Raw genomic sequence first — 15,209 nt, 5'->3', positions numbered from 1 at the left:
CTGCATATGTATGGTGAATTGAGTTTGGATGTAGATTGAAAATAAAGTGTGTAAGGTCAATATAAGGTATATATGGTATATGGGGCTTGTTTGTTGGATATATAGAGTGTATATGTTGAGTATTTAGAGAGTACATAGCATATATTGAGTATGTACTGTATGTTGATTGGTTGATTGGTTGTGTGTATGTAGTTTGTATACAGTATACAATACCAGTCAAAAGTTTGGACGTATCTCTGATTATTCAATGTATTTTCTTTCTTTTTATGATTTTTACATTGTAAATTTAATATTACAGACTATATTAAAGCTTCACAGAAACATGTGGAATTATTTTGTAAACAAAAAGTGCTAAACAAACCAGAATATGTTTTATATATTAGAAGGAGCCACATTTATCTTTGAGGGCAGATCTGCGCACTCTTGGTATTGTAATCTCAGTATCTTCATGAGGTAGAGTCACCTGAAATAGTTTTTTTTCTGCATCTGGAAGGAGTTCCTGGAGGTGCTGAACAATAGCTGCTGCTTTTCCTTTCCATTGTGGAGACTGTATAGGCATAGGGGCTTTTTTCCTATATGTGCCCCAAGGGAGTCTCACTTTTGTGAGATACTGTATATGCAGGAAAAATAGAAAGTACATAGGGTATATGGAGTGTTTATGTACAGTGAATGGAATGTGTATGTAAAGTATATAGAGTGTGTTTGTGGGGTATATACAGGTGTATGTATAGAGTATGTACAGTTGTGAGAGCACAGTACGTAATCTGCTGCTGAATTTACTGAAGGACATTCCTATACTGATTGTGTGTGTGTGTGTGTCTGTGTCTGTGTCAGTGTCTGAAAGCTCTCACACACACGTCTTCAATCTTATCTCCTGAATTGCTGGAGAGCCGCTATTTTAGACCATGAGGTCAAAAAGGTCAAGTGTAGATATCACAGGCAAACACACACACACATGCACACACACATTTCAGTGGCACTTTGACCACGTGATATTAAAGATCACAGAATGTGTGTGTGTGTGTGTGTGTGTGTGTGTGTGTGTGTGTGTGTATGTGTTTCAAGGCTTTCAACAGCCCACATCTCAAACAAATGAATGCAACATTTAAAAGAAGGCGGAGGGTCTTGCTGAGTGGGTGGGGTCTTAATGATAACTTTTTTAAAGGTGTGAGAGACAGACAAAGTATAGGAAAAGGTCAACGACTCCACCCATTGCGACATTCCACATACCAAAAGCTTACAGTTGCACACAGGACAAACCGGCTTTGAACAAAAGAACCACAGACAGACAGACAGACACTGGCACACTCCTGATTAATAAAACTGTTAATGACAACATACTCTCTTTGTTATCTTTATTGAAACACTGCGTTTCTCCATTCCTTTATTTACATATTCACATAAATAACTTTGACACATTTAACCACTGCAGTTATATATATATATCACTCCCATTGATACAGACCTTTTACAGATATATCACTCCCACACATAAATATTACTCCCAACGATACATTACAACTCGTACAGGTGTATCACCCCTAAGGATCTATAATTTAACAGATATATCACTCCTATTTAAACACGTGTTACAGATATAATGTCACAGATTTTAATGTTAAAACACTCAAACATACACAAACACACACTCACACTCAGGCTCTGTTTACAACTGGATTGATATACTGGTCCCCAGGATTACATCTCTGTAGAGATGATCCACTTTACACTGCAAGTGTAAACACCCCCTATGCACAATTAAAGCAGTTTAAATCTAATCCAGTCTGATCTGGTCTCTACTCACCACTGGAAAAGCCTCTGTATGCTGTTCATACTGTGTTTATAACACACATTCAAAGCAAACAGAGCATTTAGAACCCATTTATACCCATTTACACACACACACATTTATACAAACTGACTTAAAATGTTTTCCACCGGATGGCAGAGAAAAGGGTGTGAATGATGTACATCACTGTCGTCACATAGGACATTACCTGGAGAAAGAGACGGAAAGAAAAACAGAGAGATTTCAAAATTTGGTAACATATGAAATTAGGTTTTTTCTGGACCTGGATTTTTTCCACCCCAATCTTTTTTCTAAAATGTATCAGAATTTGACAAATTTGGATAGTTTATGTAAAAAAAAAATAACTTGCAGTCTGACAAACCCCCATGTCCCCACCCACATATCACTCCCCATTATAATCTAGTATTAGCCCTATTAAATTGGGTTATCCTCAGCTAAATCTGCATGCTAGGGTAGCTTGAGTTGAACTGTGAGCTAGTGTAGCTGTACGTTAACCTGTTACCCTGTACTAGCCTGGTTAAACCTGCTACAAAAAGTCAAAATGTTTAATAGATTTTGGCAAAGTTAAACATTTAACTAGAGTTAGCCTGAGTAAAGTCTACTAGTTAGGGTTAGCCTGTATTAGTTGTTACTGTGTTAGCCCAACTGTTAGGGTGTACAATTAGCTGTGATTTATTGTTGAAGCATGATTCGTGTGGCAATGCTGATTGCTATCTTACAACCCGCAAACAATCTATTTTCATGCCTTGTGCCGGCCCTGTTAAAATCTGAAAATTAGATGTGTCCAAGTAAATTTCTGGCTTGTTGTTATCTTGGCAACAGAAAACACAGTTGCACCACTGACTGATACAAACTTTGACAAAAGTCAACTGCCAAACATCCATTCCTATCTTGGCGAATGTGCTAATGTTTGAGCACACCTGACTCTTAAAGTAAATGGCAAGTGACACATTGATTGGTTTATTATAACACAGATAATTAGTACACGCTTTTTGCGTGTTTCGAGCCGCACAAGGCGTGTTTTTTTGCGTCCTCACAATAGCAAAGACACACTGACAATAAATCAAGCTGCACACTGCACAGTTGCTGTCTCTCCAATAGATTGTTTAACTTACAGGACTTACAGGTTTAACTTAGACTAGCCCAGTCTAACTCTAATTAAGTGTGAGTCTGGCTAACTCCAATCTGGCTAGTTGCAGTGATCAGGTGATGATCAGGGAATGGTGAGGTGTTTACCACTGCAGCGATGTCCATTTTGTAGTGGAAGTCAGAGACGGTGAGGTAGAGGGTGCTGAAGGCCAGCAGAACAGAAGCACTCAGGTACAGCACAGACGCCATGAAATGATACGCCACATCCTAACAAACACCAGCAGAACACAAACACACTTACACACACATACAATACACACATGGCCCATGCCCTGAACACTGAGAGGATGAGTGTAATTGTTTGCAGGTGAGGTTTTGGAAAAGGAGTTTTAGCCAAAATGAGTGGGGTTAAACTGCTGTAGGCTGAATGGGTGGGGCTTAACAGCTGTGAGTTGAATGGATGATGCTAAACTACTTTAGCCTAAATAAGCAGAGCTAAACTGATGTTGGTGAAATGGATGATGCTAAACTGTTGTAGGCTGAATCGGGGGAGGTAAACTTCTGTTGCATAAATGGGCGGAGCTAAAGTGCTGTTGTCTGAATGGGTGGGTCTAAGCTGCTTAAGCGTAAATGGGTGGAGCAAAACTGCTGTTGTCTGAATGGGTGAAGAGTGTGAGGGAGAGACCCACCGCAGTAGCCCAGAACGGACGGTTATGGTGAGATCCACAGGCAAAGACCATCATCCAAATGAAGGTGATGATGAAGCAGAGCACAGACACGGCCATGACATAGGCCTGAGGATTATACGGTATAATGTAGGTGCAGGCCACCAGAATCCACACCAGTCCACCGCAAACCTGCATACACACGCACACACACACACACAAACACACACCATCATTGTTGCATTAAATGTCACTTAGTTGTTGCATTAAGCGTTAGGAATGTGTCAAACTGGTTTGGCTTGAGCTTAAAGGCAACAAGAATAACATGAAAAAGTAAACATAATAGATGCGTTCCATTCTGAAGGCCGCTGCCCAGCTGGGCAGCATTTTTATGCAGCATGTGCATGCTCCTGTGAAAGGACTATCCTATTCTGAAGGCAGCATATGATCCTTCATGGGCAGCATCCTTATTTTATTATGATTCTAAAAGCAGGGTAAGGTGTATCCCCAGAGTTCCAGCACTCAGATTTAAAAACATGGGGGGCGGAGTCAGCACTGTGGGGAAGTTTTTGTATAAATGTAAGTACAGAAATTTAATTTTGTATGTCCACTCACTGCTGCCTGTATTTATCAAACTAGTGCATTTTACGCTGTTTTAAGTTGTTTTCCAGTGTTGTTGTTGCCTGTACTTTGTTTAAAGTAAGACCTGACCAGGTGAGAGGCGATTATCGGGCAGAGGAAGAGGCTCTTATAAAGGGAGAGATGAGCTCTGTTTAGAGTATCTGGAGGCAGCATTAGCTCCTTTTATTTACTTTCATTAAAATTTAATAAAGTTTTTCTCTTAACAATATTCTTTTTGCTTGTTGTCTTTTTATTGTTACTATGCTTTTTGTATTATCACATCTAAACTAGTGAGTATGGGAAAGTAAATGTCACATCTTTATTTGCAAATAAATAAGATAAATTTAAGAAGCATGTTATATTTTTTGTTTTATGCAACCAAGGCTTACAGGCTCAACATGCTAGACGTGACAACATATGCTGACTTCAAAGTGTGTCCTAAATGTGTTGCAGCACAAGGTTCCTTATCAGTTAAAATGCTGCTGAAAGGGAGAGTTGCTTTTGAAGGCGATGACTAAAAAGGCAGCTGCCTTCAAACTGGAATAGAGATAATATCTTGACAAATTCTGGAGTAAGATAAGATCACAATTAGACCTTAATTGCAATTTGCTTATTGGAACTTTATTTTAAAGATCCATCTTAAATGTTTTAGCAGGCACCAAAGTATCTACGATATTTAGAATAAAAACTAAAAGTTCCAATAAAGAGCCTTCTCTTACTTTAGACTTTAGACAGAAGATGTCATGTGGATTCTTTACTGCTGTTTTAACTATTTATAATAATAATAATATTCGTAGTCATATTGTAATCATTACTCAATTAAAACAATTAGTTTAATAACATACTCCTGTATGTTATTAATATTAATAATAAGCCACATACGCATAGTAATTACACAACTCCACTGCAGAAGAAACACACCCCGATCCCATCTACCAAAGAACATCTGATTATTTTCAATAGTAAAGGACTACTAATGAATAATAATTAATCAAATAGATTTCTCACCAGCTCAGGCAGAAACAGCATATCAGGGATGGAGCAGCACATGCCCAGTCCAGAGGGCAGCCGGCCAATGCGTCCAGTGTCCATGATCAGAGAGTGTGTGAGTGGTTGTGAATGGTTGTGAGCGGCTGTGTGTGTGACCTTCCAAACTGGTGGGAATGAAGTGAGAATTAGCATGTGAATGTCTATTTAAGGCATACAGTAACTACAGTAACTAGGGTCCTGAAAAACCAGATTTACCACCACTGCACACACATGTGAAGGAATGCTAAAGACTTAAAATATGAATGGGCGGAGTTTAAATGCTGTAAGCCAAATCAGTCACTTGTTATCTGTTCATACTGTGCTCTGAGCGAACTAAATAAAAAATCTGTTCATACTGTATTTTGATTAAACAGATTCAGTCATTTATTCATATTTTGCACAAATGAAGGAGTGCTGAAGACTTGCAGAATGAATAGGCGGAGATGTATGTTATCTATTTATACTGTACTGAGGGAACAGAGTGTTTTATGTGTGTATACTGTGTGAGGTGCATGGATGACAGAGTGAATGGATGAATAGATGGATTAATGGGTTTATTGATAAATGAAGAGATTGCAGGACTGATGAACTTACGGGTGGATGGATTGATAGATTGCTGGATGAATGGTTGGAGTCCACCATAGGTGGATGGATGAATATATGGGTGGATGAATAGATAGATCTCTACGTTGATTGATGAATAAAGAATTTGTAAGATGATGGACTGGTGGATTGATGGGGGATAGATTGATAGATTGCTGGATGAGTGGGTAGATGGATGAATGGGGGGTTTGATGGATGGATGACTGAATAGTAGGTGGATAGAAAGATGGACTGATGGATGGCTGGATAGATAGATTGAAGGTTGGTGAGTAAATGGAGACCCTGGCATGATGAATTGGTTGATTAATGAGTGGCGGCTTGCTGGATGGGTGCGTCAGTGACTGACCATGTAGATTGATCCATTACTACATTGCTGTCTGAAAAGGTAAATTGATAGATAGATGGAATGGTGAGTGTGTTGATTAATTTGATGGTTGATGGTTTCATGAACAAATTAATCAATTGGTAGATCGCTGGATAAATTGACAGGTAAATAGATTAATGAATATTTGAATTAGTATGTAGATGTGTTAGATACATGGATGGTGAATGGATGAGTTGGTGGATGGATCATTTGATGGTTGGTTGGATGGATGGATGGATGGATGGATATATAGGTAGATGGTAAGATGAACTGGTGGATGGGTGGGTGGATGGATAAATGGATAGGTCAATAAGTAGAGGGGCAGGTGGAATGATAGATAAACAAATAAAGAGCTGGATAGTGAAAAAATGGATTAATAGGTAGTTGGGTGGATAAATGGGTAGATCATGAGTGAGATGAATGAGAGTGATGGACAGGTGAGTGGGTGGGTGGATGAATAGATGTATGAATGCATGAAATGGGCGTAACAGTTGAGCTTTATGAACACAGTGTCACTCACACACACTGCAGGGTGTGTATAAAGGCATTACAGCACTGACGCATCGTAGAGGCATGTGGCATCTGTGCAGGTAACCAGTGTGGAGTGACATGTTGAGGATACAGGAGTGTATGTGCGTGTGAAGGCATTAAGTTGAACAAACAAGCTAAATCTTACAGAACAGATTGAGAGTTTTTAGCATCATGCTAGCTGGAGTTATGCAATATCAGTATGTCAACACTATCATGAAAAAAACACATATCTCCAGTTTTAACTTTCCAAAAGAATGTAAACCCTGCTTGTTTTTTTTTTTATATTCTACATTGTTTTACATTTACATATATTGGAAGTTAATAAAAAACATTCTAAAATATTTTTTTTGGGCAGAACAATAAAGAAATATGAATACACCTCAAAAACTTCTATTCTATATTATAAAACAGTTCATTCTAGTGTATTAAAACTCCCTGTCACTCTGCTCAATGCTTTACACACCTTTACCCACTACCTACTGTGAATTATTTAGTATCCACTATGGATTATGCAATTTCTTTTAAGTGCTAAACAGTAACCAATAAGAATGATTTAGAATACAGTGTACATAATGTATTATAAATCAGCAATTATGATTTTTTTTTCAATTCCAGTACAGTTTACATAATAAATTATGTAGTACCTACTCTGAATTATTTAGTATCTACATTAAATTATTTAGTATCCATTCCAGTATACACTATGCACTAATTAATTCCCCACTATTAACTTTAAATTATTCAGTATCATCTTGGAATTATCATTACCTAGTTTGAATTTAATTAGTGAATATCCATCATATATTAATCAATCAATCAGTCAATCAATCTGTCAATCAATCAATCAATCTGTCAATCAATCTGTCAATCAATCAGTCAATCAATCAATCAGTCAATCAATCAGTCAGTCAGTCAGTCAGTCAATCAATCAATCAATCAGTCAGTCAATCAGTGTTTATTTTTCACTCTGGAGTACACTGAGGGCAACCCTCATTTTCAGTGCAGCCGAGCATTTACAACTGAAAAAAATAAGCTTTAGCTAAAATAAGGAACTAAATTAAATTTTTAATTAAAAAGAAATTAAATAAATCAGAATAAAAGATTAGTGAACAGGCTAAACTTTAAAGTAGTCTTTAAATTAATTAAGAAATAAATTATTAGAATAATAAAAAAACAAATACAAAATAATAGACGAGTAAAAAGTGAGTAGCTAAAAACAAAAAACTAAAGAAAGTGAACAGTAGAGGTAAATTAAAATGTAAAACAGAAAATAAAAAAGGTCAAAATAAATAAAATAAATAAAAAGTTAAAACAGAAGATAAAATAAATTAAAGGACAAAATAAATGAAAAATTGGACTAAACAGTTACATTTTTAGTACCTACTTCAAATGATTAAATATCCATCAGAAACGATTACACTGTTTTAAATAAAGAAGTAAATAAACTAAATATGCTGTACATTAATTAATACAGTATTTATAGGGAGCGCAGCTTCAGGTCTCTAAATGATCCTCAGCGTGTACACGGTCCAACAGCGCCACCTGCTGCCTGCTGGGGGCGTGGCCGAAACTCAGCCCATGTACTCTTTAGAGGGGCGTGGCCTAGTCTCCGTTATCTATCTACAGGAAGGCAGACATGGCGGAGCAGGAGCACAGCGGGCACGGTGAGACTCACAGCGGTAAACCCGCAGCAGCAGCAGCAGCAGCAGCTCGTGTAGCGAGTTAAGGCCTCTGACTCCTAATCTCTAGTTATACCGGCTCTCCTTAAATCTCAAAGCGGAATAATTGGAATAAGCGGCTGTGGAGAAGGAAGCCGAGCGGTTTATTTGTGTTAGAAACACGTTAATGTGTCTTTATTTAATTAACGAGTGTTTATGTTCACATTAACACTGCTAGCACGTTTAATAAACGATTATTCGACCTGTTCTTTACTCTGAAGTATCGGATACTTGTGGTAGGTTTTACCTGCAGTTCAACTTTAAACAGACAGGAGGCGGTGGAGCAGATTAAAACAATATAAACAGTATAAACACACTGTACATTAACTACAGTACTTAGGCTATGCTGTGTGTTAGTTAATATCCACTATAAACTACCCAGTGTCCTTTACAAACACTCAGTATCCACTCTTATATATAGTGTATTTTATGAACTATAGTGTCCACTACGAATTATTCTCTATTTACTATGAATTATTGTTTTAACCATAAAAAAGACTTAGTGTCTACTATGCATTATACTTTATTAACTATTAAATAAAGAGCAACCAGTATGAATTATTTTATATTTACTATGAAATATAGTGTCCATTATGAATTATTCTGTATTTACTATGACATATTAAGTAACCACTATGAATTATTTTGTATTTACTTTAAATTGTAGGATGTCCACTATGAATTATTCTATATTTACTATCAATTATTGAGTGTTCACTAAAAATTATTTTATATTTACTATGAATTATTGACTATCCACTATGAATTATTTTATATTTGCTATTAATTATAGAGCAGCCACTATAAAATATTTTACATTTACTATGAATTATAGTAACCATCATGAATTATTCTAAATTTACTATTAATAATAGAGCATCCATTATGATTTTTTTTATATTTACTATGAATTATAGTGTCCATTATGATTTATTCTATATTCACTATGATCTATTGAGTGTCCACTATGAATTATGCCATATTTACTATGAATTATAGTCAGCTAAAATCAGGGGGTTTACGTTAAATTGTTTATTTTGTTACACTGTTATTTTTTTTTTTTTACAAAATTATTATAGCGATTCCCTGTTTAGTAAATGCTTATAGTTTTTTTTTTGTTTCTACTGAATGTATACATATTTTAGACATTAATTATACTAATGAAACCTTAATGTTTATTTTGTTGGAGTAATATGTTCTTGAAAGGAATAATAAAAAAAACATTGCTTTGTATCAAGCGGCAAGAATATAGTGATATTATTTTAGGACCTGGTGGTAACAAAAAAATGTATAATAGAGTCTACTGTAGACTATTCAATGTCCATTATAAATTATCCAGTATAAACTATTAAATTAATTAGTGTCTGGTTTGAATTATTCAGTATGCACTTTGAATTATTACATTGCTATGGTTTAAAGGCTTAAGTAAGAGTGAGTATAAATTGTGTGTGTGGTTTTGTTGATGCAGGTGCTGTTCGATGGAGAGCAGAAGCTGGATGGTGAACTCATTAGAGGAGGAGTGACAGTGAGCGACTGTTACGAGCTGTGGTGATCTGCTGATGGGGGGGACAGGGGGTGCAGTAATCCAGCCTCGCTCCTGCTGCTCCATACAGAAGCCTCGATGGAGGAATGTGGTGCTGCAACATGTGCGGTGGTCGAGTCCGGTGGCTCGGGCTGCGGCTCTGTGTTTGCTGACATTTGGGGTGCTTCTTCCGCTGTGCTGCCATCGCTGCCTCTACTCCTACTACTTCCTGCGCTCGATGTACCTGAACTGGATGAGCGACGTGGCACTGCAGGAGAGCCTTGAGCAAGGACAGCAGGCGCTGAGCTACTGGCAGAGCCTAGCAACTGCTAAATCTCTGAAGGCTCCTGGAGCAGCGGTTGTTAAGGAACCAGAGCTCTTGGTGACTGTGGTGACTGCCCGCAGGACTGACGGCAGAGACTTCCATTACCTGCTCCAGGTGATGCAGCGTCTGGAGCTCCTGCTCCACATGTGCAGCAGTTCCAAGCCGTGTGCTCAGGTTCTGGTGTGTGATGTTGAAAGCGGTCCAACTCCGAATGAGGACGCCGTGCTTCTAGAAAAGCGGTTCTGGGTGGTCCGGCGTAATCTGGAAGAGAAGCAGAAGATATCTGGATACCTAAACATGTTTGAGAAGGAAAAGAGGGATTATGTGTACTGCCTTCAGAAAGGCTGGGAGTTACTGAAACCCAAGAACATGGTGGTGCTGGAAGATGATGCCCTGCCCACAATGGACTTTTTCCCTGTTATTCAGAACCTCCTGGCCCGCCGCTTTGCGCTAAACTCCCTGTATGTAAAGCTGTACCACCCTGAGCGTCTGCAGCGCTACTGGAACCCGGAGCCATACCGAATCCTGGAGTGGGTGGGGCTTGGTTTTGTGGGGGCCACAACATTTCTGCTGTTGGGTGTGGCTCTGTGCGGCCCCTGGGCTCCACCTCTCTCTCGCCCAGTCCTGCTGTTCCTGGTATTATATGTAATGGCTGTGGCTGAGCTCGGGGGCCGCCACTACCTATTGGAGCTCCGGCGCTTTTCCCCGCAACTTTATTCCATTTCCCCTGCGACAGAATGCTGCACCCCAGCTATGCTCTTTCCTGGCAATGCATCCACACGCGTCGCTGCCTTGCTGGACAGAGCCCAGTGCGTCAAGGGCTATGCCAAAGACATGGCGCTGTACCAGATTGCCAGGAACACCCCAGGAGAGAGAGCACACAGTCTGGAGCCGAACCTCATCACACACATTGGAGCGTTTTCTTCCGTCAGGGCTAACCCAATCCATCCACAACTGCTCTGACTCCACAACTGCCTGGACACCTGCAGCACACCTGAGTTTACTCAATAAAAGGGCTTAATCATCTACTCATAGCTGCGTTTCAAAGTTTAGGCTGCAGTAGTGGCAGGACAAGTCTAGTAAAGTACCAATCTCAAAAAAATACACATCCAAGTTGTACTCTAAGTTTTTTTTTTAAATGAAATTTGTATTACCATTAAAAGGGTATCAAAACATACATTTAATCACAGAATTTGATTTTAAAAGTCTTATATAATTATATAATTATTGCTTACTAAATATATTTATGGAAACAATGTATTATTTTTTTTTATTAACTTGAAATAAACACGAACATTAAAATCACCGGTGCAAATATCAAAAGGTACACTTATGTGTAAACAATGTGACCTACCAGCTTTTTAAGCTAAAATTAAGTTATATTAGTGGCGTCAATAACTTAAAATTAAAATAGTCTAGTAATCACCACAATATTAAAATCTTGATTCATGATTCATAATAATAGTGTACAAGTTCTCAGAAGTTACTGAATTTAACTGTAAGCTGTACTGGAGAAAATATCATAATATCAGAATCTTTTCCACCCAATACATCAGTGATTCAGATCGTTTGAAAATAATGTGAATTCCAATCACGTGAACGGATCTGGGACATCCCTAGATAAATCCTCGGTATGACTGCATCCTTGATAGGACTTTTCTTATAAAAATGTCTAAAGATCAATCGGATCCTTCAAAGTTTTGTGAACATTGGCTACATTTCTCCGCTGCAACAAAGAATCCTTCATTTTGAAACAGCCTTCAGTGATGTAGCGACTGAAAAAATACAGCCCACCTAGCATGCAGGCTACACTTTGGAACGCAGCTATTATGAAAGCAGAAAGATGTGAAATGAGTCCTGTCCTTGAAGTAGGTTGTCAAGATAAACCTATGGCCAATCAGCACTGACATATAGATGTTTATTAGTTTTATACTCATACACTATATACACTATATGTATAGAAATGCTTGGGAGCTTCACCAAAAATACATTTCTCCATGCAAAGGTTCAATTTGCTAGAATTTTCTAGAATCTTGTTTTTTTTCTTCTTCTTTTAGGACCAGTAAGGGATTGAATAGAATTCAGCAGTTGTATTAAACTGATGTATGATGAAAATGGTTGATTTTGTTCCCACCAAATGTCTGACTAATCAATAAACAGAAATGTGTTTTTTAACCAATCCAAAAAAACTGTGATGGGGTGCAACAGCAGTTGGGCAAGGTGTGAAACCAGTGTAAAAAAAAAATAAATAAACGGGCAGTAGTCCTCCACCTTAACGCATGTTCCCATGCTTGGGTACCTTTCAGTAAGGTTCCTCCTGTCTCTGTGAGCAATTAGAGCTTCGCCCTCTGTGGCATCCATCAGTTTTCATTACCTGCTCCCAAAACCCAGCTCAAGAGATCTGTCCTTCATTGCAGTTTCAGTATTCCTACTTTTACTAATTGAGTTCCTAAAACAGCAACATCAAGTGGCACACAGAGAAACCTAATAAAGATGTGAACCATGTCAATCAGATTGGGTTTGGTGATACACTCCATTCTGGAGAAACCTATTAAGTCAGAATTGTTCACAGTGGTGGTGAATGGAAGGAGATATCTGAACCTCTAAAAGCGCTCTAACAGACAAGCATTGTTCCATATTATTATAAATACACTGCCTGATGCCTAAGACACTGTTGCATAATAGTTATGGGAATTTATAAGGTTTAAACTTGTTTTATACCAAACATGCACTCTAATCTCTGAAGAGGTGACCCACTGACACTTATCTGGAACAGTGTGTAAAACTACCTCCACCATGTTTGTCAGCTGTACTTGTACAGCTTGATGAGCTCTTAATGAGCTGTTGATCTGCTTAAAACATTATCCATTGCTCTCATTCACTACCAAGAGACATACAATCTGGCATCATACATACTCACCTTTAAAAAACAAGATAATCAGTCTTTAGGAGGCAAAAATGTGCCTGATTCATTAAGTGATGTAACTAGTGGGACCTGAGAAGATTACCAAACTACAAGTTTAAATATAGAATACTGCTATGTGAAGTGTGTGTAAAGTGTGTTTTGGAGTAATAGACACGCCTTTAGTCAGGTTTTTGGTTTGACCTTTGCCTTTTAGTTTCTGTAATTTCCTTAAGGAATGTGATTTTATGGTTTTAAAGGGTTTGTTTCTGTTATTCTTTCTGTAATGATTACACACTGGTGGTTTTGGGCCTTGTGTATTCACATCTCTTTGTTTATTTTTTTGTTTTGTTTTTTTGTGATTCACATAACTGGATGAAACTGTAATTTACCTGTCTGATAAACCACAGAGTGTCTTTCCTTGGTCAGTGCTTACTGACCAATCACCTTGGAGAGAAAATGTCAGCCGACTTTCTGCCAAAGCAAATGCACTTAATTAATTACCGGTATATTTACATGTACCTTTAATTTTTTGCAGAATACAATCCTCATTCTTATATTCTTATCATTACTTTTTTGTTGTTGATGTAGTAGTTGTAGCATGAGTTACATTTCTAGTTATTTAAAGTGAAACATGATCAATCAATAAAATCAGCCTAACTTAAGGCCCCCTGGTGGTTTATGATGCAGGCTAAGACTGTGGCCTTATTTAAACTTAATTAAAGATTAAAAGGGAATGTATAATTGTGAGTTGCTGACTCTTATGTGGGTTGGATCAGTTCTTCAGAACTTCCAATATTTGTGCTAAAACTCCACAGCATGTTATTGATTTATTTGTTTTGAAAAAAAAATGAGGAACATAATTATATGATAATTATAAGCTTCATGACATCAGCTGCTGTTATTTTCCTGATAATTATATTTTCCTGATAGTAATTTTTGATCAGTGACTCTTTTTTGATATATACAGCTCTGGAAAAAATTAAAAGACCACTTCAGTTTCTGAATCAGTTTATCTGATTTTACTATTTATAGGTATATGGTTAAGTAAAATGAACATTGTTATATTATTCTATAAATCACGGACAACATTTGTCCCAAATTCCAAATAGAAATATTGTCATTTAAAGCATTTGTATGAAAGAAATGGCTAAAATAACAAAAAAGATGCAGAGCTTTCAGACCTCAAATAATTCAAAGAAAACTAATTCATATTCATAATGTGTTAGGAGTTCAGAAATCAATATTTGGTGGAACACCCCTGGTTTGTAATCATAGTGATCATGCCAATCATATCGTGGCATGTTCTACTCCACCAGTCTTACACACTGCTTTTGGATATGCCACTCCTGGTGCAAAAACTCACAGCTTGGTTTGATTGCCTGTGATCATCTATCTTCCTCTTTATGATATTCCAGAGGTTTTCAATTTGGGAAAATCAAAGAAACTCATAATGTTTTATTTCTTTTTTTCCAGAGCTGTATATATTTATATAATTCTGAATGTAATTAGGTCAGCATAGATCCACAGCTGTAAAGTTTACATAACAAATAAAACTGTAAAATTTACTGAAATCTGAGTTTGTTTGTTTTTTTTGCTTTGCCTAAAAATCAAAACAACCAGTAGCTTTAACAGTAGCCTACAATAATAATCAGCTTTCCATACTAACAAGTAATTGGTCTTCTTGGCTTAATTTGATCAGTAATGTTTGATCTCTTTTGTTTATATCATTACACCAAATGAAATACACAGAAAGTCAATCATAGCCAAGCTTATGGAACACTGACCAATCACAGCGAAGAAGATCAAACACTGCTGACGAGTCACAGCAAAGGAGAGCAGGCACATCAAGTCAGTCAAAGCCTAGAATATAAAATAGCCAAGTTACTGGCCAATCACAGTGAAGGAGATCAGACACAGCCAGTTAATCATAGTGTAGAATATGTAATAGTTAAGTTACTGGCCAGTCATAGCGAAGGAGACCAGCCCTGCTGACCAATCACAGCAAAAGAGATTAGACACAGCAAGTC

General features: G+C 37.5%; 2 protein-coding genes across 2 annotated transcripts; one reads left to right on the top strand and one right to left on the bottom strand.

Annotated features, from left to right (window-relative positions):
• Positions 1–1,341: 1,341 nt before the first annotated feature.
• Positions 1,342–5,365, bottom strand: mala.2 (mal, T cell differentiation protein a, tandem duplicate 2). The gene is made up of 4 exons (XM_007229985.4): positions 5,194–5,365; positions 3,589–3,756; positions 3,047–3,166; positions 1,342–1,997 (listed from the first exon to the last, which is right to left on the bottom strand). Exons 1-4 carry the CDS (start codon positions 5,275–5,277, stop codon positions 1,923–1,925), a joined length of 447 nt encoding a protein of 148 aa, XP_007230047.3. The 5' UTR covers positions 5,278–5,365; the 3' UTR covers positions 1,342–1,922.
• A 2,939-nt stretch (positions 5,366–8,304) lies between these two features.
• Positions 8,305–14,753, top strand: pgap4 (post-GPI attachment to proteins GalNAc transferase 4). The gene is made up of 2 exons (XM_007229986.4): positions 8,305–8,376; positions 9,899–14,753. The coding sequence occupies exon 2, from the start codon at positions 9,990–9,992 to the stop codon at positions 11,238–11,240; it is 1,251 nt and encodes a 416-aa protein (XP_007230048.3). The 5' UTR covers positions 8,305–8,376; positions 9,899–9,989; the 3' UTR covers positions 11,241–14,753.
• Positions 14,754–15,209: the final 456 nt, after the last annotated feature.

The sequence above is a fragment of the Astyanax mexicanus genome, chromosome 23, assembly GCF_023375975.1.
Source record: "Astyanax mexicanus isolate ESR-SI-001 chromosome 23, AstMex3_surface, whole genome shotgun sequence".
Classification (NCBI taxonomy): domain Eukaryota; kingdom Metazoa; phylum Chordata; class Actinopteri; order Characiformes; family Acestrorhamphidae; genus Astyanax; species Astyanax mexicanus.
Note: the sequence above shows the minus strand (reverse complement) of the source record. Positions and strands in the feature narration are given on the sequence as shown.